The sequence below is a fragment of the Oryza brachyantha genome, chromosome 10 (genome assembly GCF_000231095.2).
Source record: "Oryza brachyantha chromosome 10, ObraRS2, whole genome shotgun sequence".
Lineage (NCBI taxonomy): Eukaryota > Viridiplantae > Streptophyta > Magnoliopsida > Poales > Poaceae > Oryza > Oryza brachyantha.
This window is the reverse complement of record NC_023172.2, coordinates 10,181,558-10,209,179: the sequence shown is the minus strand read 5'-3', so window position 1 is coordinate 10,209,179 and position 27,622 is coordinate 10,181,558. Positions and strand designations below refer to the sequence as shown.

At 40.7% G+C, this 27,622-nt stretch overlaps 3 protein-coding genes across 9 annotated transcripts; 2 read left to right on the top strand and 1 right to left on the bottom strand.

Moving 5' to 3' along the window:
* The first annotated feature begins 7,915 nt into the window (after positions 1-7,915).
* LOC102721482 (FCS-Like Zinc finger 10-like) lies at positions 7,916-10,324 on the top strand. The gene is made up of 3 exons (XM_015841742.2): positions 7,916-8,083; positions 8,165-9,013; positions 9,849-10,324. The coding sequence occupies exons 2-3, from the start codon at positions 8,166-8,168 to the stop codon at positions 9,922-9,924; spliced, it is 924 nt and encodes a 307-aa protein (XP_015697228.2). The 5' UTR covers positions 7,916-8,083; position 8,165; the 3' UTR covers positions 9,925-10,324.
* A 674-nt stretch (positions 10,325-10,998) lies between these two features.
* On the top strand, positions 10,999-18,728 carry LOC102715336 (pentatricopeptide repeat-containing protein At1g03100, mitochondrial). 7 transcript variants are annotated; one of them, XR_005812600.1, is made up of 8 exons: positions 10,999-11,025; positions 12,693-15,162; positions 16,231-16,336; positions 16,574-16,774; positions 17,427-17,480; positions 17,566-17,686; positions 17,776-18,225; positions 18,426-18,728. XR_005812600.1 is itself a non-coding variant. In XM_040528101.1 (2 exons), exon 2 carries the CDS (start codon positions 12,697-12,699, stop codon positions 15,016-15,018), a length of 2,322 nt encoding a protein of 773 aa, XP_040384035.1. In that variant the 5' UTR covers positions 10,999-11,025; positions 12,693-12,696; the 3' UTR covers positions 15,019-15,304. The 7 variants fall into 7 exon arrangements, 1 of the variants encoding a protein (XP_040384035.1); XR_005812597.1 differs by having other exon boundaries at positions 17,762-18,225; XR_005812601.1 differs by having other exon boundaries at positions 17,762-18,225; positions 18,375-18,728.
* Positions 18,729-21,731: 3,003 nt separating this feature from the next.
* On the bottom strand, positions 21,732-26,316 carry LOC102721197 (type I inositol polyphosphate 5-phosphatase 4-like). Its single transcript, XM_040528242.1, has 11 exons — positions 26,246-26,316; positions 25,975-26,074; positions 25,470-25,547; positions 25,166-25,253; positions 24,991-25,095; positions 24,339-24,878; positions 24,085-24,220; positions 23,754-23,944; positions 23,569-23,677; positions 23,204-23,352; positions 21,732-23,129 (listed from the first exon to the last, which is right to left on the bottom strand). Exons 1-11 carry the CDS (start codon positions 26,270-26,272, stop codon positions 22,883-22,885), a joined length of 1,770 nt encoding a protein of 589 aa, XP_040384176.1. The 5' UTR covers positions 26,273-26,316; the 3' UTR covers positions 21,732-22,882.
* Positions 26,317-27,622: the final 1,306 nt, after the last annotated feature.

Sequence of the window (27,622 nt, the reverse complement as noted above, 5' to 3'; positions counted from 1 at the left end):
CAAAAGTTGGTGCTGCTGGTTTGATGATGCTCATCCCTTTGTTCTTCTGTTCTGAATTTTCTTTTCCTGGTCCCTTGACTGGGCAAAATTCGGACGACATTTTATCTTGCATGTGAGTGATGAAACAATGAGTGTAAGGTGGAATGCATTTTTTTTTGTATTTATGAATTTGCAAATTCCCGAAAAATCGATCGATCGACCATCTCTGATGTATATATTGCTGTGGGAATCCTATATGTGTAGCAGCATGATAAAATTCAGGAACTGTTTCCATGTATATGTTCTTGGATTGCATTTTTTTTAGTAACATGTGGTTTATTTGTTTAGAAAAAGCAGCTAGGGGTTGCCCAGTGTAGATTTGCACAGAGCCAGATAATTCATATAGAGTTAGATTTAATACACAACTCTGAAATTTTATTTCTATAGATACCACTATGTAAAACTATATTTGCACTTTATATATAACTCTTAGCTTCTATTTATATAAGGTCTGAATTTCATATATGACTCTTTCTATTTATATGGGTTTGGGTTTCATATATGACTTTTACCTTCTATGTCTGTAAGATTTCGATTTCATATACAACTCTTATATGATATTTCTATAGGTTTGGATTGGATTTCATTTATTACTCTCTCTCTCTATATATAATTGTATTTTGTGCATAACTACATTGATCAATCTATATTGTTATAATATGGACCTACCATGACTTAAAAGTTAAGATCTTTTTCTTAGATTGATGTGATAATTTCTAGCCTCCAAAGCTAACGTGGTGACTCCTTTTCGAGTTGTCTTTGTAATATAATAAAAAGTAAGGTTTCCTTTCCATATAAAACTCCATTTTGATCCATGTGCAAAGACAGCAAATATGTTACCTTTTCTCCATGGAGAGCTCCCATTTTATCTATGTCGAGTCATCAAAATAAAAACTTCAAACTATTGTGGGGAAGTGCATTAATTCACTAGTATATATACCTAGTGTACAATTTAGGATGTATTTGGTTGGAGGGCAATGATGAATAGCACGAGGTGATCCATGGTTTTGTAGATGGAGCGATCTATTTTAATTACCAATTGCTTAGTTAGGTGGACGAGATGAATCATATCAATATACTAATTATTATCATTTATCTTGTTATGCTCAATTCTAATTAACAATAAAAATAGACTAATTATACCTAATCGATACTAATTTAAACATGATAACTACATTAACAAAACAATAAACTAATTATCACTAATTAGTAACTAATGATCAAGGCTAACGAAGGTGGATGGGACTATCATGCCAATTTTGCCCGATGAGCTCATCGTATCTGTGGGGGAATACTCTCTTCAGTGACTGCCCCCTTCACGAACCAAACATACATAAAAATAGGATGACCATCTCCTATCAATCTTCGTCGCTTTAACCAAACATATCCTTAATTGCTTTATCTTGGCAACAACAAATCAGCGATTCCCCATTCAGCCACAAATTCGTTCACCAGAGAGAATGTACCAAGGAATAATGAAACCTGAGGTGAAAAATATGCAGACAATGCCAAAGTTTCTGCATGCCTATCCCATTGTGCCCCCACCACAGTGATGTAGCATGGCAGTTAATAAGGCCCATGGTGTCTATCCATTCTTTCATATGATAGCTACTAGAATAAGGACCCCCTGTCTACCCTCCTGCCACCAATTGCTCTGATCCCTATCTAGGTCATGGTCAAAGCGGGCCTAGACCCTCAAAATTTTCAGAGATTATTACCCACAAGAGCAGAAAGATCCATTGTGCCATTCATCCATCAATTATGTGCCACTGTTTGGACTTGCAGTGGCCATGGTCCAGCAGCTCTGCAGTTTTGTCACTCAGCTCCCTTTCTGATCTGGACCATCTTCCATATTGTTTTTCTCAATTCACTCATCTGAAGATTAACACAACAGAAATTTCTACCACTAGAGCTAGTACTAAAATGTACTACAATAGTACAATACATTGGTGGATAGTGTTGAAACCTACATACTCTATCCAACATTCCATTCATCAATCATCATGTGCTTGGTCATGAAATGTACCTCAAAACTGTACTACATTTGCAAGCAGATTGATCACAACACCAGGTCTATTCTTTCCTTTAGAATCTTTTACAGATGTCTTGTTCATATCAAGATTGAGCTCAAAGAATTTTCTTACGTGAGTGATTTTACGATCCTTGAAGAGGTAGCAGAGGGTACTGCAATTACCTCTTAGTACCAATCAAGAACTGTACATAAAAACTCTCATGTTATGCAACACCAAGAACAACATGATCATGGAATGCTAGCAAAGCTATAGCTGATCATTGCTGGCCCATCCTATGAGCAATCTCACTGCAGAAACACAATAATTCATTCATCAGCTACCAGCATGTAGCAGAGAGTGAGCATTGGCATCAGACACACATACATCAATCGATTCATGCCCAAAACAAATCTGTCAGTTTTGTTTGTTTTTTGAATGAGAGGCTGATATCATAAATGTATTAAGAAGCATACATACGTACATGCATGCATCAGTAGGATGCAGACGAAACAGGATACAGTTTGATTTGAGTAGCAGCTGTGACTTTGATTTTGATGCCTGGACCCTTCCAAATGTCATTTTCGCTTGTGATGGGCGCACACTCCTTACGTGTCAATTATTCATTGCCAATGACAAGCGTCCCTATTGCCGTATACCAGTTGCGTCCATCTACAACTCTACAAGCAAGCATAGCAAGAACAAGGTTTGTTTTTTAAAGGGGGTTTAATTGTGGTAATTAGGCCGTGTTCTTCTCTACATATTATTATTCCTAGATTATTTATCAGGTTGTATGTGTAAGCTTTCCAAACCTATAAAAGTGTGTTTTTCTTTTTGAAAAGTTTTTATACAGAAGTTCATCATCTCATATTTCTAATTAGATTTTCAACTTTACTAGTTAATTTTATCGTTTATATCATCAAATAGCTCAGCAGTCTTTTGTCTTTTATTTTATATCACCTAACGACCATAGCCGAGAATGTTTCTTCCTTGTAGATCATGGGGGTAACAAAGGGACAAAATTATTTTCTTATGTTGTGTTTTTTCCGAGTATTTGGCTTTATCATGTAGTCAATATATGATCTTTTCACTCGATTGAAGTTTTTGACATGTTCCGTTTTCATCCTGACTAGTGTTTGTTAATTGTCTGCTGCTGAATTTTAGTTAAATACACATTTGTTACCACTGCGAGTTAGAGGGAGGGGGGGGGGGGGGCAAATGCAAATGATTGCCCCATTGGACGGCCACGTCAGCGTCCAAGACCAGTTAAAGACAATTTGGACCATGTGTAATGCATTAAATCATGATTACTTGTCTAAATGTGTGGTTCACAAGATTATGAATCTAAGTGACATCCTAGTACATGTTTAAAAATCGGTCGTGTATTTGCTCTATCTATAACCTAGAACCCATTATGGTGGAGATAAATTATAAAGGAACATCACATCTATGAAAAAAAAGTCGGAAAATCCCCTCTCCCATTTTCATTACCATATTTTTTTTGTCGGAAATAGAATTGTAATGGTAAATCCAAAATTGTTAACAATATCGGCCGGTACTATCAGAAACAAAACTATTGAAACAGAAATATACCGATAATGGCTGGAAGCTGGAATTCATGTTGGAAAACTATATTTTAACAATGTATGATCCTATAACTTCATACTTACATCATGTTAATCATGGTTTATTTAGCACGTGTATATAGTTATACAACTATATTATGATCACATAATATGATAATAACTTGCCGATACATGGTAAGTTATAAACCATATAACTGTTGTCACAGTAAAAACACTGGTCACTGAAAATCAGCAAAACGGATGCAAATTGGAGAGTATATAATATAACAATGAAGAGAAGAACATATATGAAGTGATGTTAAAAAACTTTAATTATATTTCTTCAACTAAATGTAATGATAGGTTCAAGGGAGAGAAATGCCGATGGGCTAGAGATACCGGAGATGCATTTTGAGAAATTTGCCATATTTTTTTTAGAAATTACCAACTGATACGGTTACAGACAAAACGGTCAGATAAATATCTCTCTTGTTTCTGTTTCCATTACCGGGAATTTCCGTACCGACTCAAACAGTTGGAGCAAAATGGAAAATATATATAATGGTTATGGACATGATTTTTCATCTCCTTTACACCCCTTTTTTTAGATAATGGATAAAAGAATTCAGCCTTGAGACTTCAATGAAGCTTCAACCACTTATTACAAAGTTTATATTATATTTCCCTAACACGTATTAATTTGGCTCATACATAAAGCTAAAAGTCCATTAAACATGATTGAAACAACGAGAATCACTAGAGTAAAGCATTATTCAATTCTATTGCTAAATCTTCAGCCAAAGTGACCAAACACTTGCATAGCCAAAATCTCCAACTTCTAACACGCAATAGAGATAATTTCTTTGTTTTCTTCATGCTTTTGTAGGATTACTCACCACCGCAGCAAATACGCCACTCTGAAAAGAACCTGTAAATATGTTTTTGGAAGGGATTTGTCAAAAACCACCGCATTCCTGCTGGTATATATAGGATGCCAATCAGAGCTTAAACCCTAGTTTTTTTATGGAAATAAAAGGTAATCTAGTATGTGTTCTCCTAAAGCACATGTTAAGACATAATTTGAGCCAATAGGGTTCCCGTAAAAGTAAGAGCTGGCTTGAGTCAAGTTGTTTTTAATACTGGAATAGAGCAACTAAGGATATTATCTTCGAGGAACTGTCTTAGTTTTGAATCACCTGAATATATCATAAATTTTAGTTAATTTTTAGACAGCTAGGATTGTCTCAAGATTTTGCGGTACAATATCCTTACTGCTCCTTCCCTTCTCTCTTCCTCCCATAGCAATATAGGACGGTGCTAGATCAAATTTCTCGAACTCGGCACCTCGCCATTGTGTGCCGCCCCTTGGGTTCACCTGAAACCAAAATTGGTGCTGGTGAGCCCCTAGCAAGTGGTTCCTCTTCCTCCCTACCTCACTTCCTTCAAATGTCGGTTGCAACATTATTCCCTCGCACCATTGTTTTTCCTGTCTCCGACAACTCGTGACGTCGGATTCACCACCACCTCCTAACACCACAGCCTCCCTCACTCGTGCCGTTAACCTCACTGACTAATGGTCTCTGTCCCCATAGGCCTAGCGTTCCCCTACCCACCTCCTGTATAGCAACCACCCAAGGATAACCCTATAAAACTAGGCTCGCTTCTCCCCCTATGGTCTGTAGCCCACCTCACACCTTGATCGATGCGCACCCTAAAACCTAACCCTAGGTTTTTTCTGTTGAAGTTTTCACATAATCGCTACCGCTATTGCCAGAGAATATAAACCTCGTCATTGTTATCGTCACCACTACCCTCCCTCCCTCCCTCCCTTCTCTCTCTCTTAAATTCGATGGGAGGGTTAAGGTGACCGAGATTTCTGGGGGGTGGGGAGGGGGGATTACCAACCAACTAGACTAAAACGAAAGCCGTACTGTCGTGCATGGTACGTTTAAATGCCTGCTACATATAAACATATGCTTTGTCTCCATTTCACGCGGCATTTGTCCCTTTTTTTAGTGGTACATGGTTGGCTGCAACTGCAAAGCCTCTATCACTACCACTGTATAAGTACCATGCACGAGGTAGACGACGACGTACGGACGGAGACCGGTCTGCATGCATGGTTTAATTAATCAAATGTTTATTCTTATAAAATTTGCTACATGGCACTTAAAATTTGCGCTCTTTGCTCGAGGGCACCGCAAGATCGCGTTTTGGCCAGAAAGCATCCAAAAAACAGGTAACTTGCCACTGGACACCGCCGGTATTAATTTATTATTTCTGTTACACTTGGAGAGAGAAATCTAGACGAAAGGACCAAAATACCCTTATCCCACAGTTGTTACCCGTCGTCGTCGGCCGTCCTCACCACCGCAACACCTCTACCGCCTCCCAGCCCAAAGCTGGCTCGGTGTCGACCGCACTTGCCGGTCAGCCTGGATCTAGTTCCAACGAAACCGTGTCGGTTGGATATGAGTTGGACCAAGGGCAATACTGTCTTTTTAAAAAGTTTCTCTCTCCAAGTATAGTATAAATACTAAATTAATGCCATCGGTGTCCAGCGGCAAATTACCCATTTTTTTGGATGCCTTCAAGCCAAAACGCGATCTTACGGTGCCCTCTAGCAAAAAGCGCAAAATTTGAGTGTCCTGTATCGAATTCTCTCTTTATAATTATGATGGTATGATAAACGTACAATCGAAACCATCTATACTGCTTTAAAAAAAGTGGTGGTGATGAATTTACCATCACCCACCAACTTTCATATTTTTCTCTACTATTTAAAAGCAGAGTTGTCGTTCTCCTTCTTATCCCATGTCACGGAAATATCATCGCTTAAAAAAAATCAAGTGGTTCTTAGAAAAATCTTTTTTTTCTTTATGGGCTTATGCAGTACATCATCATCACTTGTATGAGTTGTTTCTTTTTTTTATGAGCCCGTATAGTCTATTAGTTATATGTGTTAGAGATAAAATATCTACAGTTAAATAGGATAGAGTCCAATAAAATTTCTAGAGAAAAAGATAGAATCCTATAAAGATATGATATATTTGTCTTGTACTCTAAATATCTATCTCATATTACGTTATATATATGCACCACCGGTCCGTACTGCAATATACAATATAATATAATATATAATTTCTCACTATTCAATATTTTCCTAGTATTGACAATGCATGGGTATATGTATTGCTAGTGTCAAGAAAGTGACAGAGGACTTACGTGTCAACCATCCTATTTTATATACAGAAAAAATACTTTAGGGACAATATATAACATTATTAATAGATAATATATGTAAAAATGGTACAAGTAATTAATGGGTTAATGATTCGAGCAATATGGCACTAAGTAAAATATTGGTGGGTAGCAGAATAATGGATGTATAGATTTATGCACTTCACGACCGTCAGTCCGTCACCGTGCATTCTGATCGAGATACAATTACAATACTGCTTCAAAACATTTTTATGAAAAATCCGTGGATGCATATATGCCACGTTGGCGTACCATTATGATACGCAGTAAAAAAAAGAATTAATGTTCCTCCTGATCCCACAACTACATCGATCTGCATGCATTGCTTTGCTGCGGCAACTTTGTTTAATTGCGAGTCAAAAACTTTGGTAGCTCTTGCACTGTCTCCTGCCTCCTCAAAAATTCTAATCTCTTAGTAGGGCATTCCTGTTTATTTCTTACTATAAAAAATAAAGATAATATAAAGATAAATTAATAATAAATATACAACTTCACAACTCTACAAATTTAAACATAATTTCTATAAATTATAACAAAAATACTCTTTTCGTTCCGTATTATAAAACTTTCTGAATTTAACTAGATTGATCTATGTATCAATGTGTATGTTTTGTATATATGCCTAGATTAAAATAAACCTAGGCAAAATTAGAAAGTTTTATAATATGAAAAGAAGAGAATAACAAATATGCCTATGAATATACTCCCTCTGTTTTTTTTGACGTCGTTGACTTTTTATTTATGTTTGACCTTTCGTTAATTCAAAAATTTTATCCAAATATATAAAATTATAAATCATAGTTAAAGTTAACTTAGTTATAGATCAAATCATAATAAAATAGTAAGTAATTATATAAATTTTCTAAATAAGACCAATGATCAAACATAGATAAAAAAAGTCAACGGTGTCAAATAAGAAAATCGGACGAAGTATGTCTACTGTTTAGTTATCTTAGTTATAGATTATAAAATTTATATTTAAACTTATATATTTACGAAGCAGTATATATATGATATTAATACTCGGGAATTTAGAATCCACTCGTGTGCAAGGTGCATGCATGGGCTGGGTTCCATTGCATCGCACACTCCCCGAGCGAGCTCTCAGCTGCATATGATTGCGTCTCTCTGCTCCAGCTCCAGCTCCTCTCGTCTCTCTCGATCTGCTGCGCGCCTGCCTGCATCGAGCATTTGAGCCAATCTTGCGATGTGTGTTCATGGCGTCTAATTTGTCTTTTTGATCAGGATTTGCTGGAGGTGATTGTTAAGTTTGATTGCTTGTATTATTAGTATGTTGAGGAAGAGAGCTAAGCCGGGCAGTGGAGAGAGCAGCGAGCAGCGGCGCGAGCTGGCTGCGTTTGATGATCACGGCCACGGCGGCGCCATTTCGGCTTTGTTCGTGGCTTCCTCCGGCGAGGCGTCGCCGGAGCGGCAGCCGGAGGCCGTGCTGATGATGACGAGCCCCACGTCCACGCTGCAGACGGCCAGCGGCGCGACGTCCCCGGCCGCCGCCGTCACGTGTGGTAGCGGCCGCGGTGCTGCCAGCGGCAGCACGGCCGTCCCGTTCTCCCGCCGCCGCAACGACGGCGCCGGCCGTGGCGGGCGGTGCAAGAGCCACCGCCCTTGGGACGCGAGGCCCGTCGGGCTCGGGCTCGTCGGCGCCCTGAACGACGACGCAGAGGAGGGCGTGTACGCACCCGACGACGTCAGTTCCGCCGCTGCGGCGTCGTCGTCGTCGTCGTCGTCTGCCTCTGCCTCTGCCATGACCGGGCAGAGGCCCCGGGCCCAGACGAACTACTACACGCCGTGGTCGCCGTCGCCCGTGGAGTTCCGCGTCAACAGCAGCAGCGGCAGGGGCTGCGCCGGCGCGGCCGCGGCTGTCGATCAGCAGGCGCCTCCTCGCCGCCGGTGCATGTCGCCGGGGGAGATGGAGATGTCGGAGGACTACACCTGCGTCATCGCTCGCGGGCCCAACCCGAGGACGACGCACATATTCGACAACCGCGTCGTCCGGAGCTCCGGCGCGTGCTTCCCGGCGGAGATCTGGCTGCCGAGCGCCGGCAAGGACGACGGCTTCCTGCGCTACTGCCATGGCTGCAGCAAGGACCTTGGCCTAGGCAAGGACATCTTCATGTACAGGTCACTCTGCATTTCTCCTGTTACAACTGAACAATTTTCATCATATCATTCTTCACATTTCAGTATGACAACTTCCAAAATCAAGAATTGAGATCATCATTTCATCAATTTGTTGTGTTTCAATTTTTTTTTATAAAAAGTTAGGAAACAATTTTTAGCACATGTGCTTGCATGCTATATAAATAGTCACAAAAAATATAATAAAAATTACTAAGATGGATTAATATGAGTTATACCACTCCACAGACATGCAAGTTTAAATTCAACTTTTACAAGTTATAGAAAAAAATCTGAAACCAAGTATACTTATATTTATAATTGTTTTTGTTATTTTGCTACAATTTGTAGAAGTTGAATTTAAATTTGCATGTTTATGGAGTGATATAACTCATATTTATCTATCTTGTTAATTTTTTTATATTTTTTGATGACTATTTAGATGGCATGTAAGCAACGGATGATATAGACCTGTGTGCTAAAAAAAAACTGCTTCCGTAAAGAAGTATGTCTTGTCTAGCAACCTGCTTAGTTAATTTGTACCAAATTAAAACTTTCCTGATGCTCTAAGCAATTTGGTGACAGCGTCAGTGAAGAGCTTATCATGTCTGTACTTTCATAGAGTTTAATATGCATATACATTGATAACTACATCCCCAACCAACTAAACTACTGTCAAGTATCGCATGGCACTTGCAAAATGATACAGTAATGTTAATTTGTTCTTCACATTGTTCGATGCCATTTGATCAAGTGAACATTATGTAAAAAAAAAAGAAGCGATCAAGTGACAGATTCTGAGTTTCTGACGGCCTGATGATCTTCTTTTCGTCTTCAGGGGCGAGAAGGCCTTCTGCAGCCGGGAATGCCGGCACCATGAGATGCTGTTCGACGAGGGCATCGAAGAACTCTGACACAGATCGATCGACTCTCCAGCTCCAGATTTTTTTCTTCTTTTTTTGTAATCTCCAACGTTGTTAAGTTCAGTCAGGCAGGTTAATTTTCAGACGTTGAAGAAGAAGGTCGATCGGTGCATATGATCCTGACAATACCTGGATGGATGCATCCTCATTTCCAAATGGCAAATGTTCATAAGATTTGGTCTTTGTCAGGATCATCTTATCTGCTCCCTTTTCTTGTGTATTGTAGTGTGGTAGCTCACCAGGTGAAAATGCAGTTAGCAATTACCAGGAGCTAGTGTTCAGAGTTCAGATCAATGTTGCCTTCAGAGATTTGGCCCTGTTTTGATTTTAAAATATGTCAAAACTTCAGAGTGAGACATTTGGTGGTGTCTCATGCTACTGTTGCGTTCCATTAGCTGCTTGTCACCATGGTTTGCAATTTTAAAACAAAATTCTCGAAATTTCAGAAACTGCCGGTGGGGTCCGGTGGCAGTGGCCTATTGGTTAAAAATTTCAGTGCAAAAATAATTTGGCAAAATTTATACTAACGAGGCTCTTCAAAGCTCCAAGCCACCTAATCCCACCCACACAGGCGACGGTGGCGGCAATAACGGACAGCAGGAGGAGGGGAAGGCAGCGACAATGACGGGGGAGGGGAAGGCGGCGGTTGTGGATGGCAAGTTTTTCCGCGGGGGCGGGAGCATTTTGGCCCTACGGGGATTTGCAGCCAGGGTCCTGGTTTTGGTTAGGGCCAGGGTCAGGGCCAGGTGAGAATTTATATCCACGGGATCCGGGTATAAGTTAAAATTTAAAATCTAGAATATTGAAAGCCCAGCCCACTGAAGCCCAGTAAAAGGACAGACGCTACCACCGCCCCTCTCCCTCACTCTCTCTCTCAGCTCACCCTCTCCCTCTCTCTCACGGCGCGAAGGGCGGCGGCGGAGTGGCGGCCGCGGCAGGGCGGCGCTGCGGGCGGCGGCCGCGGAGGGGCGACGCGGTGGGTCAGCGCTGCGGTGCGGGCGCGCGACTGCGGTGCGGAGACCCGGCAGCGGCGGCTGCGTGGAGGGGCGGCGCGGCGGCCGGCGACCTCGCCCCCCCCCTTCTCCGGCGACGGTGAGTACTCACCTTTCTCCCCTCTGTGTGCACTGTTTGGGCGGGGCGTCGGCGCCCCGTCCGGGGACGGGAATCCGCCGGGGTCGGGGACGGGGGACGGGGCCGGGGCCAGGGCCGTTCTTGCCCAACCCGGCCCCGACCCGCCCCGTTGCCATCCCCATGTCGTTGTTCGCATGTCGCGTTTGTTAGTAGTTCCTGTAAACGAAAAAAAAAAGAATCGGGAGTAGTAGCTGTATGTATAAACAGAAAATTATCCAAGTCATTTAGAACAACCTCAACAGAACACAATAGAAAAATCCAGTGGGAATTCTTCGACCGCCAATTCAATTGGATGAACAATATTAGTACTCCACAGTAGAAAAAAGTAGGAGCGTTGTTCAGGTGGGCTGTTTGCTTCAGTTCAGAACTCACCATTATCAATTTATCACTCATTGTTACTCCCTATGGTTTACAATGTTAAATGTCATTACTTTTTGTCATACATTTGACCATTCATTTTATTAATATATATATATATATATATATATATATATATATGCAAACAATATAAGCTGCACTTAAAGTACTTGTAATAATAAAACAAATAACAATAAAATAAATGATAATCATGTAACTTTTTGAATAAGACGAATGACCAAACATGTCTAAGTCAATGATATCAAACATTAAAAACCGGAGGGGTACCTCTTAATTTGAAATCAACTTGCTTTGAACAAAACTTGATTTTTGCCTAGTTCAGATTAACTTGTTTAAAAAATTTGCTTCCAAGAAGGTAAGACATCAATTCAACCAAAACACGAGAAGGGAAAAAACACTGACAAGTGGCTAGTTTCATTGTAATTTCGTAATGAAATTGCAAAAAAAATCGCTTTTGCCGGTGGGGTCTGGTGGACGGTCACCGCCGGTAAAATATTTCGGGTAAATAAATTTTGGCAACAGGGCTCTACACCCTAACCCCTCACTCCCCCTCCCCCTCCCGGTGGCAACATGCCCAAAACCTCCAGACTGGCAATGGCTTTACTACTATTGGCTCTTGAACTGGGTGGAGGCCCACTGAAGGAGGTGGAGCTGTGGAAGTGGTGATTCTACTGTGAGCGGGCATGATTAATCATAGCTTCATGCACTATAATTTTATGCAATGATTTCCATGTGTACTAGATAGAGGATAAACTAGATAGAGCAATTCTAGGCCTAAATCTGCTGGCTCATCTATACCATGCCTAAATCTGCTGGCTCATCTACACTGCCATGTGGGCGTACTTTCCATTTCATTTCAGCCTATACAGCAACTCATCTTCTTCAGCCGGCACATGCTGCAGTGGAGTGGTTTGGTTAACTAAGATTGACAATTCTGACTGTGGTTACTGTACCTTGCGAACTCACTTAGTAGCATCAATGTGCCAAATTAACATATCAATATAGCTTGCATCGCCCACCTCTTTTGTCTACTATGTGCCAGGATCACATGGTTTTGTTGCGATCGCCTTGTTGTATGTGAACATAGGAGTAAGAGTGAATGATGTATCTACCATGTGTCCAGTTAGTTTATCTACTTGCTAATTTGGATAATTATTGTTGAATCCAGGTAACATGATGCTGAATTTTAACATCTTCTGTATTAACTCGAGTTATTGTTTAAGTTGTGTGATCCTCCATGACCATGGCAGGCAAATGCTTCGTGTTGGGAGAATTTGTTCAAGATCTTCAACTTGTGCAGTTTCTTCATTGCTGGTGGGTCCAAGACATTTGATTGGTCATGAAAGCCCACATTGCTTGGATTCTAAGTGTTCGTGGACTAACCACAGTGGTGCAAATAGAATTGGATTCTTGAACACAAGGCTAAATATCAGTAGTTGTGGTGCATATTTATCAACTCTTACTGAAACAGTTCTGGTCCAAGCTCATGACCCATCCCTGCTAGCATTGGAGATAGAGAATGCAATCGATCAGCAGAGGTTTGATGATGCGTGGTGGGCTTATCAGAAGCATATTCACATGGAAGGACCCCCAAGGAAGTCTGTTTTGAGTAAGCTCATAACTGGCTTCGCAGAGACCTGTGATACTCACTGGCTTAACAAGTCCTACAATGTGGTTAATCATGCATTTGAAGAGAAGAGTGAACTGTTGGAGAAGGAGCCCCTTATTTTCCTTTCTCTTGCTCTCGCACGGTCTTGTCTCCCTAATCTTGCTATAAATGTTGTGAGGAAGTTGGTAAAGATGGAAACATACCCACCTGTTGCAGCATGGTCGGCTATCCTAGCACATATGTGCCAAACTGCAACCGGTGTATCTCTTGCTGCTGACATGGTAATGGAGATTGGCTACCTTTTCCAGAACAATAGGGTTGATCCACGGAAGAAGAGCAACCGTTCATTGTTATCAATGAAGCCCAATTCGTTGACCTTCAACATAATTCTGACTTCATCCCTTCTGTTTGGCACTACAAAAAAGGCAGAGCAGCTTCTTGAATTAATGCCTAGGATAGGGTTGAAGCCTGATGTCAGCTTGTTAATTGTAATGGCCCGGATATATGAGCAGAATGGACATAGAGATGAGATCAAGAAGTTGAGGAGGCATGTTAATGAGGTATGTGGCCTAAGTGAATCAGAGTTAAGGCAGTTCTATGATTGCTTGCTCTCCTGCCATTTGAAATTTGGAGATTTGGATTCTGCAGTGGATATTGTATTGGATATGCTTAGGAAAGGTAGAAGTACAAAAAGTTCACTTGAAGCAGCTAAAGCAGTTCTTGAAGCAGTTGAAAATAACAAAATTTATCTTCCTCATGAGAAAACTGGGCCTGACACTGCAGCTTCCTCGAACAAATCTTTATCTACTGATACTCCGCTGCTAAAATATGTTCCATTCTTCAAAGATAAGAGCTTTGCAAGGCTTGAATTGGATGCAAGAAGATTACTCAAGTTGCTATCAGATAAGCTTCAGGATCAGGCTGCGCTAGTAAAATCTGAATGTGGTATCCTTCATCCAACTGAAACAATGTATGCCAAACTTGTTAAAGCTTTTTTGGAAGCAGACAAAATCAGTGCATTGGCGTCGTTTCTTGTGAAAGCAAGTAAAGAGGACTCACCTGTCTCTGTTGAAAGATCCTTTGTTGTTCAAGTAATAAACGCATGCATTTCTCTTGGGTTATTAGAGCAAGCACACGACCTTCTTGACGAGATGAGATTTTCTGGAATTAGAGTTGGTTCTACTGTTTATTCATTGCTCCTAAAGGCCTATTGCAAAGAGGGCCACCATGAAGATGACATAACTGCACTTCTGAAAGATGCTCAACAAGCAGGCATTCAGCTTGATGCAAGCTGCTATGAGGATTTGATACAATCCAGAGCACATCATAATAATGCCACAGGTGCTCTTGATCTTTTTAAAGAACTGAAGAGCTTGAATATTTCGAAAACTGGTCACAATGAATTTGAGATATCAGTACAAGGCTGTGATAACAATGGAACTGCTTTGACAACTAAGTTAGTGGAGGAAGTCAGAAATGGTCATGTGGTTAATCATGCTATTCATGACTGGAATAATATGATCCATTTCTTCTGCAAGAAGAGGTTGATGCATGATGCTCACAAAGCACTGAGCAAGATGCGAGCTTTAGGCCACACGCCAAATGCACACACATTCCATTCTTTAGTAACTGGTTATGCTGCCATTGGTGGTAAATATGTAGAGGTGACAGATTTGTGGGGCGAAATGAAAGTATTGGCCAACTCAAGTTCAATGAAGTTTGATCAAGAGCTCCTAGACTCTCTATTGTACTGCTTTGTGAGAGGTGGTTTCTTCCTTCGAGCCATGGAAGTCATAGAAATGATGGAAAAAGGCAAGTTGTTTATAGACAAATACAAGTACAAGTCCCTATGGCTTAAATACCACAGAACATTGTACAAAGGTAAGGCTCCTAAAGTGCAAACAGAAGCACAAGTGAAACGGAGGGAAGCAGCATTGCATTTCAAGAGATGGATTGGCTTAACATGAAAAGCACGTAGTCTTGAAAACACCAAGTTTGATGGATAGCTCTGCTGCTTTTTTCATTGTATGCTATAGGAGATGTTCTGGTACCAGACTGGTTGGCTATCTCTATATGGATGGACATTAGACACAACTGTATCGAAACCTCTGGTAATAAATTCTTATATGAATATATAATAAGGATTGGTAGTATTTTTAGGGTGCATATCTTTCTTCTCTAAAATCATAAGAATTGTACAATGTTTCTCACCCCCCTTAACTTAGTTTTATTCAAAAATATCTTACCTATCCTCTTCGCTATAAGTTTCTCCTTTTTCTCAGCCCTTTGTTTACTCACCTGGAATTCTGATATTTTGGTCCTTTGAAAAACTTATTTTACAAATAGATCCCTGAAAAAACTTATTGTACAAATAGACCTTTTTACCGCGCCAACTTCATTGGCGCCGTCGTTGTATAGGACGGCGCCAATGACGTTGGCGCCGTCCTCCAAGTGATAATGCTATGTTCATGTGGCCGAAGGATGACGCCAATGACATTGGCGTGGTCAAAAAGGTCCATTTGTGCAACAAGTTTTTTTGGGGTCTATTTATAAAATAAGTTTTTCAAAAGGACCAAAATGTTAAAATTGCAGGTTTACTCACTGCCAACAAATCTATATATAGGCATACCATTATGATGGATTGTTTGAAAATATTGTATTTCATTGCACATGTCTACTGGCATATAAGAACCTCTTCTATTATTATTAGCATGGGGATTTCAAAACCATTGCTTGATTCATACCTGCAACAGGAAAAGTGATTCAGAACAATGTAACATGCATCACAGTTAATTCACAACATCGAGTACTATAATGACAAATACGGTCTGTAGAGTTCTCTGAACGGTAAGATATTTTGCAAATTCCTGCTAGTGGGGTTCTCAGTAAGAAACTATATCTTGATCCTTTATAAATACTATGTTCTGTTTGCTGCAATGAACATGGAAGTGACTACTTTCCATATTGTGGTGTACCTATGGTATTCTCATAAATCCATTCATTTGCATAGTGCCCAGTAGGGGAGAGCCCTACTGAAGAACTTTTACACAACTCAAGAAAAATTCATTACTCACTAATATATAGGCCCAAATGTTAGTGACTACAATTTTCAAGATAGGGTCTATTCTGAACCTGATATTCTATCTCACCATCCTTACTTTTTATTTCTCTTATGTTAGGGACATTGTGTTAAGCTTGACATTGTGGCATGGATATGTAGGCATCATTCCATAGTGCCCGTATGTATTAACAATGTGTACTTGTGTATTAGCCACTGATGCTTAGGTTGGTCCTTACTCCATAACTCTTTGTGCTGTTAAATTAGGTGTTGTTAGTGTTTATACCAAGTTTTTTTTTTAGTCTTGTACTTTTTATATTAATACTATGGGGTTTCCCCTACTGTTCTTCTAATAATTAGTTCCAATGAAAATGTTTAACAAGCACTAGTCCTTCAAGTGGACTTATTTTTTCATATAGTAACAGTTTCTGTAGTATCTACTAAATTCTCTTTGTTCTTGCCAGGCAATAGATAAAGGCATTGTAATTCTCGGATTTGTACACCAACCTTCCTTTAATCTTAAGTACATTCATCAGCCTCCTTCAGCCGACCCGACAAAAAATAGTTGGAGGCAGAAGGCTTCTTTTTCCGAATGGACCTGTGCATCGAAGTATATGGTTTCTTAGCACACAAACACTACTGAGATCATTTGAGTGTTGATATAGGTATTTTTTTAATCTTCCTTGACAGCTCTTGATATTTTCTGATGCAACTGTCCTTTTATCAGCTAATGCAATCTATTCTTTCTTCTTTTCAAAAGAGATCTGCTCTGAACCAGAGGGAGACGCCCTTAACATATTTGTACATTCAAAGGAAAAGTCAAATTGCTAAAGGAATTGTCTTGAAAACAATGTCAAATCAACAACTAGAACATGAATGGCATAGCTAGCTAGTGCCCAGGGGAGATCTCAATGAGCACAATGCTCACCACAATGATTTTGTGCATAGCCGTGATAATAAAAGTTACACCTTTGGTTGATCTGACTGCTCTTATTCTCTTTACAATCTACCACTCAAAGCTAGATATGTTACAATGCTGCTACTCAAGTAATCTTCACTGCATGACCATGTAGTTAACCGTTTCTGTAGGCAATATGATTATGGAGATTAAGGATGTAAATACAAAGTTCATTGCTAGTATGTTTAGTGTTTATTTTTAACTTAAGATTGTTGAAATACCTAGGTATTCTGTAGACTGTAGATGACATACGAAATGTTCACTAGGTGTATTACCAGAGTAATAGACATGACCCCATTTTGATAAGGTCTTGACTCTTGAGGCGAACAATTAACTTGAACTCTTATTCGTAAAACCAGCAAAAGATGGTGGCCTGGTGCAGCTTCAAGAACCATTGCAGTTCGTGTGCAAGGGTAAACATCGAGCGCAAACCTGTTTTGGGATGTTGCTATTTACCACTAGTGGACTAACATGCATGATGTGTTCTTATCTGTCCAGGAAGGGCAGAAATGCAGAATGCAATTTCTCCATACATTAGAGAGGATAAAATGGTGCAGTTGCTTCTCCTGGCTGCTTCTCTCTCTCACTAAGCAAAACTCTCATTTCCAAAAACAAAAAAGTATGTTTCACTTCACATGTTTTTCTCCATTTTCCAATTCTGAAGTCCTTTCAAACCCAAAAGGTTGATGTGCAGGTTGCTTTGTCTAGGGTGCTCCCGAAATGTTCTTTGGCTATGGGTACCAATTAAGTACCAACTGAAGCATGATTTTTGCAACGTCCTTTTCTCATATAGTTCAAGTTGCACTACCATTTGATCGAACCTTGATGCACTTCTAATCCATTATTCGTCATGATAAGGTACTATACCTCAGTTTTATCCTCTGGAGGCAGCAGTAGCTGCCTATGGGTTATATGGATTTCTTTCCTTGGAAAGCTGCAAGCTGAAGGTGAGGTGCTGTCGTGCTGATATCACAACTTTTCGTGCCTCGAGATTCGGGCCGGATTGAATAATAAGCGCTTTGCTCTTTTGCTCTCTTCGTGCATGCGTACTTGTGAGCCAATTGATGGTGTTTTTGCACGTACTTGCCTCAAAGGCAGGATCACACGCTAATTCCTGGTTGCGTGACACTTTCACTCCATTGCCTTGCCATCCAAGATGTAAGATCTCCCTCCTTTATTCCCATGCCACTGATTTCTTCAAGTTAAATAAAAAAAGATTGATCACACTGAATAGAAATGCAATGCAATGTAATTATTAGTAGCTATTGCAAATCAATGTATGAGCCTATGTTGTTGTGCATGGCCAGATATCAGAATGAATGATGTGATTTTTTTTCTCCTGACCTGGAGGAGATCAGTGATCAGAGCTGCAGCTAGGACATGATGCTGTGAAAAGAGCAGCAGCCCCCAGCTGATGAGTCATGACAGTTTGTGGCACTCCCCAATCATTAGCAGAAGACATAATCAACTCAGAACTGCATGCAAGATCAGGGCAGGTAGGTAATGGGAAGAAAAAATGTGAATGATGGATGGATGCATCTTGTCTATTATATTATAAGGAGATGGAGAAAGTAAGCGGATGTTTAGATGTGGTTAAACTTTTTAGCCCTATGTTATATCGGATGTTTGGACACTTAATATTAAACGTATTAATATTAAACGTAGACTAATTATAAAACTAATTACATAAATGAGAGCTGATTCGTGTGATAAATTTTTTAAGCTTAATTAATCCATAATTAGCACATGTTTACTGTAGCATCACACAGGCTAATCATGATTAATTATGCGCAATAGATTCGTCTCGCGAATTAGTCCAAGATTATGGATGAGTTTTATTAATAGTCTACGTTTACTATTTATAATACATGTTCAAACATTCGATGAGATAAGAAACTAAAGTTTAGTCTCTTGCCCCAAACACTCCCTAAGAGCATCCCTAACAGCTCATCTAAATTTGTTCATTCATATTTTCACTTGGATGATCATCTAAATTAATTTCATTCTTCATATATCTTTGTACTTCATTAGATCATCTATATATGATATCTTTTGTATCTCTTTAGAGAATGGAGAGAGATCATCTAAATATGAAGATTCTCTCTTCTAATATGGATGACATCTAAAAATAGATGATAGGATGGTCGTTCTGTTGGAGCTCAATTTATAGTCTTCATCCTCTATTTTTATGATAGAGGATGAGATAGATGAGATGTTAGGGATGCTGTAAGATGTCACGTTCTCTTTGGATGCTCAAAAATTCTAGAAAAAAAAGGAAAGGGTGTTGTTTGATCATGGTGGATTCGGATTATAATAGTGGAGATTTGACTAATTTAGTTATATATACAAAATACAACCTTATTTATAAAAACGGAAGGTTGAGAGTTGTATATCTAATCCATTTCTACTTCGAAAACCAGCCTCATCTCATGCAAAATTGTGTGGAAAAATCTATGGAAGATGGATGGATCTCTAGTTCTTGACTGCAAATTTTCTCATTCAATCCATATGAATGATCCCCATTCACCAAACTAGCATCATTCGCTGTGCACTGTCCATGTGATCGTTTTGGTTTGGTTTGGTCCCATGCAAAAAAAAAAAAATGTACTGCTGCTTTGTGCTTTCGGCCACCCTTGCTGCCATGGATGGCTTCTCTAGGAGACTAGTAGCTAGCTAGCTAGGGTTGCATGCATGGATCCATCCCTCCCCTCTCAAATCAAGAAGGGTCATGTCTTCTCTTTGCTTTCACTCCGGTCACTTCCATGCCTAAAGGATGCGGTATTGCCATTACTCAACCTTGGCTGTAGCTGTCTTCTTATTTTTCATTGTGTGTTTCTTTCTTTCTTCTTCTATTCACATCGAGTGTTTACCTTACCGCTGAGTGCTCGGTTACCGCGGCAAACCATAAAACACAGCACAAACTTTTTCAAAAGCAAATCAGTGAATTATGTTTGAAATTGAATTTTTGTGGGGTCACCGTATATTTACTGTTACCATACCCTGACGATAATTGTGGTTACCGCGGTAACCGGTGGTTTTGGTTAACCCTGCTCACATCACATGCTGCTGAACGATGAGCCATCCTTGAGCTGGTGCCCTCATATATGGGAGCATCAGGGTTCTAAATCTCGTCGGTAACAGGTCCTAACCAATCTACTGGTTATGATACGCTGTTCGAAACTATTTAAATTTAAATGTATAATTTGAAATTTAACTTTTCCATTGTATGAACTGCATATTGTCTTGTAGCGTCATGTCTAGGTATGTTAATATATTTTTGTATGTTGTATCTAGACAAAAATAGATGTTACACATGTCAAAAGTTTGAATCAAGAATTTTGAATTGAACAGCTACCACCAGTTATCGCAATAACATTTTTTTAATTCACAATTCTGGATTTAAACTTATATCCAATAAGAGAGATACCGGTATTTTTTTTGAATGATAGACTAGCGTTTTGTTTTCTTTCATCTTCTATTTGTTGGCTCCTGATTCCTAACTAAAACAAACTCTCGAGTGTAACCAACCCCCATTGTTTTTTTTTTGGTGAATATGTTCATTGTAAAACTTTTGATGAACCTTTTTCCTTGGACAATATGTTCTCTGTGAACCCAAACATCTGCCCCATCTTTATATGGCATTGTTAACTGTATTCAGTCAAACCTTGAAACTTTGAACATCATGAGCTCTCAAAATATTTAATTTGAAAACATTAAAATCATAAGGGTAGATTTTTCTTTATAGGTACTTTTACAATATTACTCCCTCCGGTCAAAAATATTCATCGTTTATAGTGAAATTTGGTCAAACTTTTAAAATTCTGACCATTGATAGTTTCTTAAATTCTTAGCTTAAATACAATACAATGATACATATAGATTCTCCTCAAAAAGTATTATCATAATTCATAAATTTATTAGATTTTAATTTTAGAAGTTTGATTAAATTTTGTACTAAATAACAAATATTTTTAACTGGAGGGAGTATAAATTTGTTAGATATTATTGTTATATTTAAAAAATAGTGGCCAAAATTGCAGAGAAAAAATTAGATAAAGTCAATAATGTTATATATTTAGATACGAAGGTAGTACCACAAACATCCTAAGAAAATTTCGCTTGTTCTGAAGTGCATGGATCCATCTGTCAGTAACAAGAACGTTTTATGCACCTTTTAAGACAGCAGAGTACTCCCGTCTTTATGTTAGAGCTACTAACCACTGTTCTCGTGAAAAGAAGTATAATTTGTAAGGCTGCAAATGTGCATGGTTAAAGTGGCCTAGGAGGCTGTTGGAATATTGGTATGTACACGTCTAAGATGTGATAGTTTTGGCCTTCTCAGATCTAGGAATGCTGATGCCTTTCTCTGGCTCTCTGTCTTTCATGGTGATAATTCAGGTATTCAATTTGAGTTCATATTTGTTTCTAAAGAATGTGTCGAAAAAGGAACCCCTTCTTCATGTCAGTTTTTTCTTTGGTTATGTGCACGCGTTTTTTGAACGGTTAAACTAGGTGTTTTTCATAAGAAAAACATCTATGTAGAAGTTCAGTATTTCGTACTTCTAAAGTAAATTTTTAACTTTGTAGTAATTTATTTCATCAGAAAATCTTTATCTTTCATCAAAAAAGAAGAGAGAGAGATAGATTACATGATGTTTGGGTCTCATTGCACCAAGATCTCATTATAAATAATAAATGAGTCCATAATTGATGAAAGTACAATCTCAGCCTCTGAAGATGCAACTGAGCAATGAACAGTTCCAGAATGCAGAAGTTGCAGCCAATGGTGATAGTTATAATGGGTTGGCTGAGAAAGAATGACAAATGCTCAAAACACAGGAAACAAGAATTTAAAACGTCTCTGAAGATTCCAGTAACAACAGAGCCTTTTGTGGCTTCTGTTCACTATTCCTGCAGACAACTGAGAACAGCAAAAGGAGGGAAAGGGAGCAAGGGGTAGAAGAACACATTTTCCTGCAGAGTGAAGGCTGAAATGTGACTAGTAACCTTTTCTGTCAGCTCACTGATCAGGCAATGCTCCTACTGCAATGCAACACAGGATGATCATGACTCACACTTGCTTCTTCCTTTTTTCCATCCAGAAGAATGAGTATGGGCATTGCATGCATTCATTGACCTTTTTTCAGCTTTCAAAAGCCAAGAACACAAGGATTGTACAATAACCGACACTTGTCATTTTTCGTTTACATGTCAAAGCAACCAAAGAGAGTGAAAAAATTTGACCTACAATGCACAGTAGGGAAGAAAAACTGATGCACGCTTGCTGCTCTTGTCTGGCATGCATCTCTTTGCTTTGGCCAAAGTCATCTGAGATTCAGATTGAATGGCCAGTACTATGCTCATTATATGAGCAATGCTCTTCTACTAATTACTAGATGGTGCCTGTAAAAAGCTCACCATTTGCTCTTCAAGTTCTTTATTATTCACAAATATTGAAATGATGTACATGGACCAGGTATGTACCTTGTATGGATAGTGAAAACTCCTGACATCCTTGAACATTCAAGGAACTTCTGAAGATGACTCAATATGGATATCATGATATTTTTTTTCTGAACTCATATGAACTGTCAACACACAAAACTTTCATGACTAAGATGTGCAAATCAGCTCACCAGTTCACCAGAAGCAGAAATTTAGTTCAGTTCTGGGTCTTCATGTCTTATCAACACTGTCCGTTGTTGTTGACAGAGAATTGACCAAGCTAATTAGAGGTATTTCACAGCAGGACTGGAAATACAGATGCTTCTACAGACCGAGAACTCATGTTGAAGCTAAACCAGTTGAGCCCATTTCAATAGAAATTGAGATCAGTGTATCCATATGGGTTGATGTCAGTGTACCCATATGAGTAGGGCAGCAATTCTTCGATGTCCAACTGCGAGCTTGAACAACTCATCTTCTGAATTTGGCTGTGATTGATGGATTCTACTTCTGCACTGAACATGCTGTACACAGGCCTATGATCGGAGAAGCGGGACTCTCCTCGGACATATGAGAGTTGGCTAAGGCCCCTTCCATACCACAAAATTCGGTCGCACCTGTAAAAACAAGATCACTGAATTTGCTCAACTGTACAAAATCCGGCAAAAATCTGGCAATGTGCTTTAGTTACCATGCTGGAGTTCTCTTCTTTTCTTTCTGGTTCATGTCTTCCCCTGCATATCTGTCAGAATTATTTGAGTATTTGTATGTTGGTGGGAAATATATCCTCCCCTCATTCCAACCAGGAAATACCCGGCCGCCTCTTTGCTCACTCCTAAGCTGAAAGTAATAAAAAAGAATCATGCCTTCTCATTAGAATTATACTTGGCCTGCTGTTTTGCCAAACTAATGAAGTATTGTAACGTCACCAAAGCAAAAGAATGACAGGATATAAAGCATTGATTGCCTTTGTCACAAGTAATCTACTATTGAAAGAATTTTACCGCTATTGGAGATCTACATTGTGTCATTCAAAGCGTGTTTCTAAGCTCATACCTGATCTTTCTCAAGCAATGCTTTCCAATTGCGCATCTCCACAAGGGCCTTCACCGATCGGTAGGAAAGCGCAATCCGATAATTTAGGTCCCCGAGCCAAATGATTCGACTAATAAAAATGGCGATGGTAAGGTATATATTGTGAGTTTTTATAAGGAGTTGAGGATGCTAAGGTGATTGCTTACTCATGCTCTAATATCGTCTCTGGTGACCTCTCATACTGTCCATAAACCATTGGGAACCTGGTTTTTCTCAAGATTTCCATCACGTCTGAGTTTCTACGGTGCTCATCGCCATCCTTCTGCCCCGATGTGAGGTGACTGCAGACGAAGCAGAAGCTTGTTTGGTGCAACAACATGCTAATCGAAATCGAACCCTGAAAAAAATGGAAACCTTCTCATTGGTTTTACAAATCTACTGAAACACAAATTCTCACTCCTTTTACTTTCAAATTCAATCATGTCAGCAGTATGATTTAGCATTAGAAATCAAACAGTTTAAATTAACATAGTTTACCTTATTACCAAGATAGCCCATCAATCCTCTCCCTACACAAGAAACCTTGAGATTTCTTATGTCACTTTTTATTTCTCTCCGAGCCCAAATCATGAGAAACAATCCAACCATTTGCTTGCTCGCAACTAGGCAGTACCTAATCATCCAAAATTTGTATTAAAAAAGAAGAAAAAAATCATAAATATCATCAAAACTGCTAAATTTGGAATAATGTCATGAAAATTTCAAGATCCAAAACCTGAAATGGCGGTTACCTAGTATGGGTGCCGCCGTGATTGCTATCTTCCATGTACGGCGGCGCGCCGTATCCGTACGACATCGGCGAGTACACCGTGCTCGGCGAGTCGCCGCCGTCGTCGTCGTTCTCGCCGTCGTCCGACGGGTGGCCCCACCGGCAGTTGGCCTCGTAGTCGCTCGGGCGGCTGCCGTACATGACGCGGTCGTTGACGCTGTACCGGCGCTCCAGCCTCGGCTGCGCGGCGGCGGCGGCGCCGCCGACGCCGAGGATGTCGCCGTCCATCCGGAGGCTCCGGCTGAGGCCGGCGTTGAACGACCGCCGGTGGAAGAAGGACGGGTTGTTCTGCCGCGACGAGCCCTCGAAGTCGTCGTCCATCTCCACCACCGGATCCGGCGCCGGCGACGGCGTCCGCATGCTCCCTACTCCTCCACCTCCTCCGCCCGTGCCCGGCAGGCTGTTCAGCGTCCGCCGCACCAGCGACACCCACTTCCTCGCCGGGCCGTTGTCCTCCGCGCCGAGCACGTTGCCGGCGTTCAACGGCACGATCTCCTGGAACCTACACCAACGGCAGCCAGCCATGGCCGTCGTCAAGAAGCGGAAGGCGAGGAGAGCTGCTACGAGCCAACGAGCATGCATGCACGGTGAGCAGCGCGTACGTACGTACGTACCCGAGGACGTAGATGTCGGCCGGCGGCGAGGTGCGCAGCCAGTCCTCGAGGCCCAGCGACCCCGGCGGCGCGCGTCCGCCCACATTCCACGTGGCAACGAAGACCCTGCCGCAACAACGACATCAATATTTGGAGATGCAGCAATGGCGGCGATCGCCGGAGACACGCGCCACACCTGTAGTCCAACGTGACGGTGGCCTCGGCGGCGTCGAGGTCGATCTTGCTCCGGCGCGACCGCTCGTGGCTCCGCCGCGACGCCCTCTCTGCAAGATCGGCAACAACTCCATCACATTACGCCAAAAAGAAAAGAAAAAAACGAAAACGTACGAAATCAAAGCTCAGAACTCTTCAATTCAATCAAAATCATACAAAAATGATTCTTTTTTCCGCCCCCTCGTGTCCTTGCAGATTCTATCTACCAATTCAATCAGGATCATAGAAATGCGAATTCTTTTCCCCCGTCAGGTTGCGAGAATCACCTGTCCTGCTCTTCTTGACCGTGCAGGATTCCCTCCTGGAAAAGCTGCTGCTCCTCCACTCATCATCCCCTCCTCCTGCTGCTGCTTCAGTTCCAGTCACAACAACAAATTCTCATCAGAGATTCAGAGAACAACAAATAAATAAATGAAAAACCAAATCGATGTCCGAATGTCTCAGCAAATTTGGATCACCACGGCATCATCGGAAACCAACCCAAAATAAAAAAAATAAAGAACCCTGAGAAAGTTGTGGCCTTTGACTAGCAGCAGCAAAAGAGCAGGACAAGTGTGGAGGAGCAACAGTGCAAGAAAACAAAAGAGTGATCTCCCCAGAGGCAGGCAGACAGACAGGAGGTAGGAGGAGTGTTGGGGGCCTCTGCAGTAGCCAGCCATGGGGTGGGGGTGGCAGTGGGGGCCCCACCATCTACACACACACTGTCAGTGAGAGAGACAGAGAGGCATAGCTACTCTGCCTGCTGCTGCTGAGACAGTGAGGCTGGCTCACCTCTCCTCCCAAATGCAGCAGCTGCATCATCAGCATGGTAGTCATGGGACTTTCCCCTGATGTTGAACCACTTCCTCACAAGGCTCTTGGACCATGACAGCTGCAGCAACATCAACAGCAAAACAACATCAGCAAGAAGAACACTCTCAAGTTGGACAAAGATTTGGGAACCCAAATTCTACCCCTCTTGCATTGTCTGAAGAAGCTACTCAGATCAGATCAGATCAGATCATCATCATCATCATCAGAGGAGGAGGAGGCAGGAACTCACCTTGCTCTTCTTGGTGCCATCTCTCATTGTTCCTCAGGGGCAGCACTCATGCAGTCAGGCCAAGAGAGGGATGATCCTGCTGCTGTTGGGAGATAGCACAGGTGAGGCTAAGTCAGGAGAGGTAGAGACAAGCAGGGCACTGTTTGTCTTTCTGCGCACAGAGATTGTGATTTGATGGAAAAGTTCAGAGCAGATAGAGAGAGAGAGAAAATGCAGCAAGAGAGACTGCAGCTAGCAGGAGCTGTTTGGGCTGTGGCAAAGAAAGATTTTGTTATTGAGGAGGAGGAAGATGATGATGAAGAAGGAGGAGGAGGAGGAAGAGAGAACGGCTTGTGGCTGGAGTCTGAAGCAAAGGGAGCGTGGAGAGGTAGGAGAAGGAGAAGCTGAGCAAAGTGCAAGTGATGCTACCACTGCTACTGCTGCTGTCTGCTACTTCTAGGAGGTAAAGGCCTAAAGCGAGGTAGCCGTCTCAGTGTCTTGCTTCCAATAGAGAGAGAAAGAGAGACAAAGTATTATATATATATAAATTAATAGAAAATGAGTCATCTAATTCGTTCTTACGGGGCTGTAAATTCCCACATTAATAAAAACAAAAAATAAAATCCATTTAGAAATACAGTTTTAGAATTAAAAATAAATAAAAGTAAAAAAGAGTTCCGGTGTCAATACAGTTTAGAAACCAAAATTCGGATTAAAATTTAAAAATTAATATTAAATAAAGAGTCCATATAGTAAGTGCAATCTGGAAACACCTAGAATTCTAGTTAAAAATAAGTAACATTACAAGCAAGAGTCGACGTATAAATGTAATTTAGAAGTATCTAATGTTTGAGTATGTAACATTTCATTTCTAGTAGAAATCAGGGAAAAAAAATTCCTAGTTACATACGACGAGGCAAGGCATGGAGATCGTTCCAACCACGGAATACCATCTATTTTTTACATAAGTACATTATTATTATTTAGTCCCGCTATACCGATTGTACTACATGTGTAATATTGAAACAATGTAACTATTGATTAGACAAAAGGGATCAAGTAAGTGCCACTGCAGCCCGTTTTAGATGGTTGAATCGTATGGAAGTCGAATGGTTGAGTCGTACCCATAAGCAATTTTCGTTATTATCATTAGTGTGGCTCGAATAGACGAAACGGCCAGCGGCTAATGCGATTGGCAGGGCTCGCGAGATTAGGGGAGGAGAGGCAGTTTCGTTTGATTTTGCCAGGGAGTGCAGCTGGATTGGACGGCTAGTTGCTTCAGCTGCTGGTGCTTCAGTTACCTGAAAAAACGGCCACTGTTGATCAGCTATGCAGCAACGGATCCCACCCTGAATTCACTCATGTGTTGACGTGTTGGAGATGAAACATATCTTTTAA

Excerpts from the sequence above, each read along its gene's own strand:
- LOC102721197 (XM_040528242.1), bottom strand. The coding sequence starts at position 26,272 with ATGAGAGATGGCACCAAGAAGAGCAAG. Across the intron at positions 25,254-25,469 it reads GGTCAAGAAGAGCAGGACAG|AGAGGGCGTCGCGGCGGAGC; the intron begins GTGATTCTCGCA and ends CCGATCTTGCAG. Across the intron at positions 23,130-23,203 it reads AAGAAGAGAACTCCAGCATG|GTGCGACCGAATTTTGTGGT; the intron begins GTAACTAAAGCA and ends TTGTTTTTACAG.
- LOC102721482 (XM_015841742.2), top strand. The coding sequence starts at position 8,166 with ATGTTGAGGAAGAGAGCTAAGCCGGGCAGTGGAGAGAGCAGCGAGCAG. Across the intron at positions 9,014-9,848 it reads AAGGACATCTTCATGTACAG|GGGCGAGAAGGCCTTCTGCA; the intron begins GTCACTCTGCAT and ends TTTCGTCTTCAG.
- LOC102715336 (XM_040528101.1), top strand. The coding sequence starts at position 12,697 with ATGCTTCGTGTTGGGAGAATTTGTTCAAGATCTTCAACTTGTGCAGTT.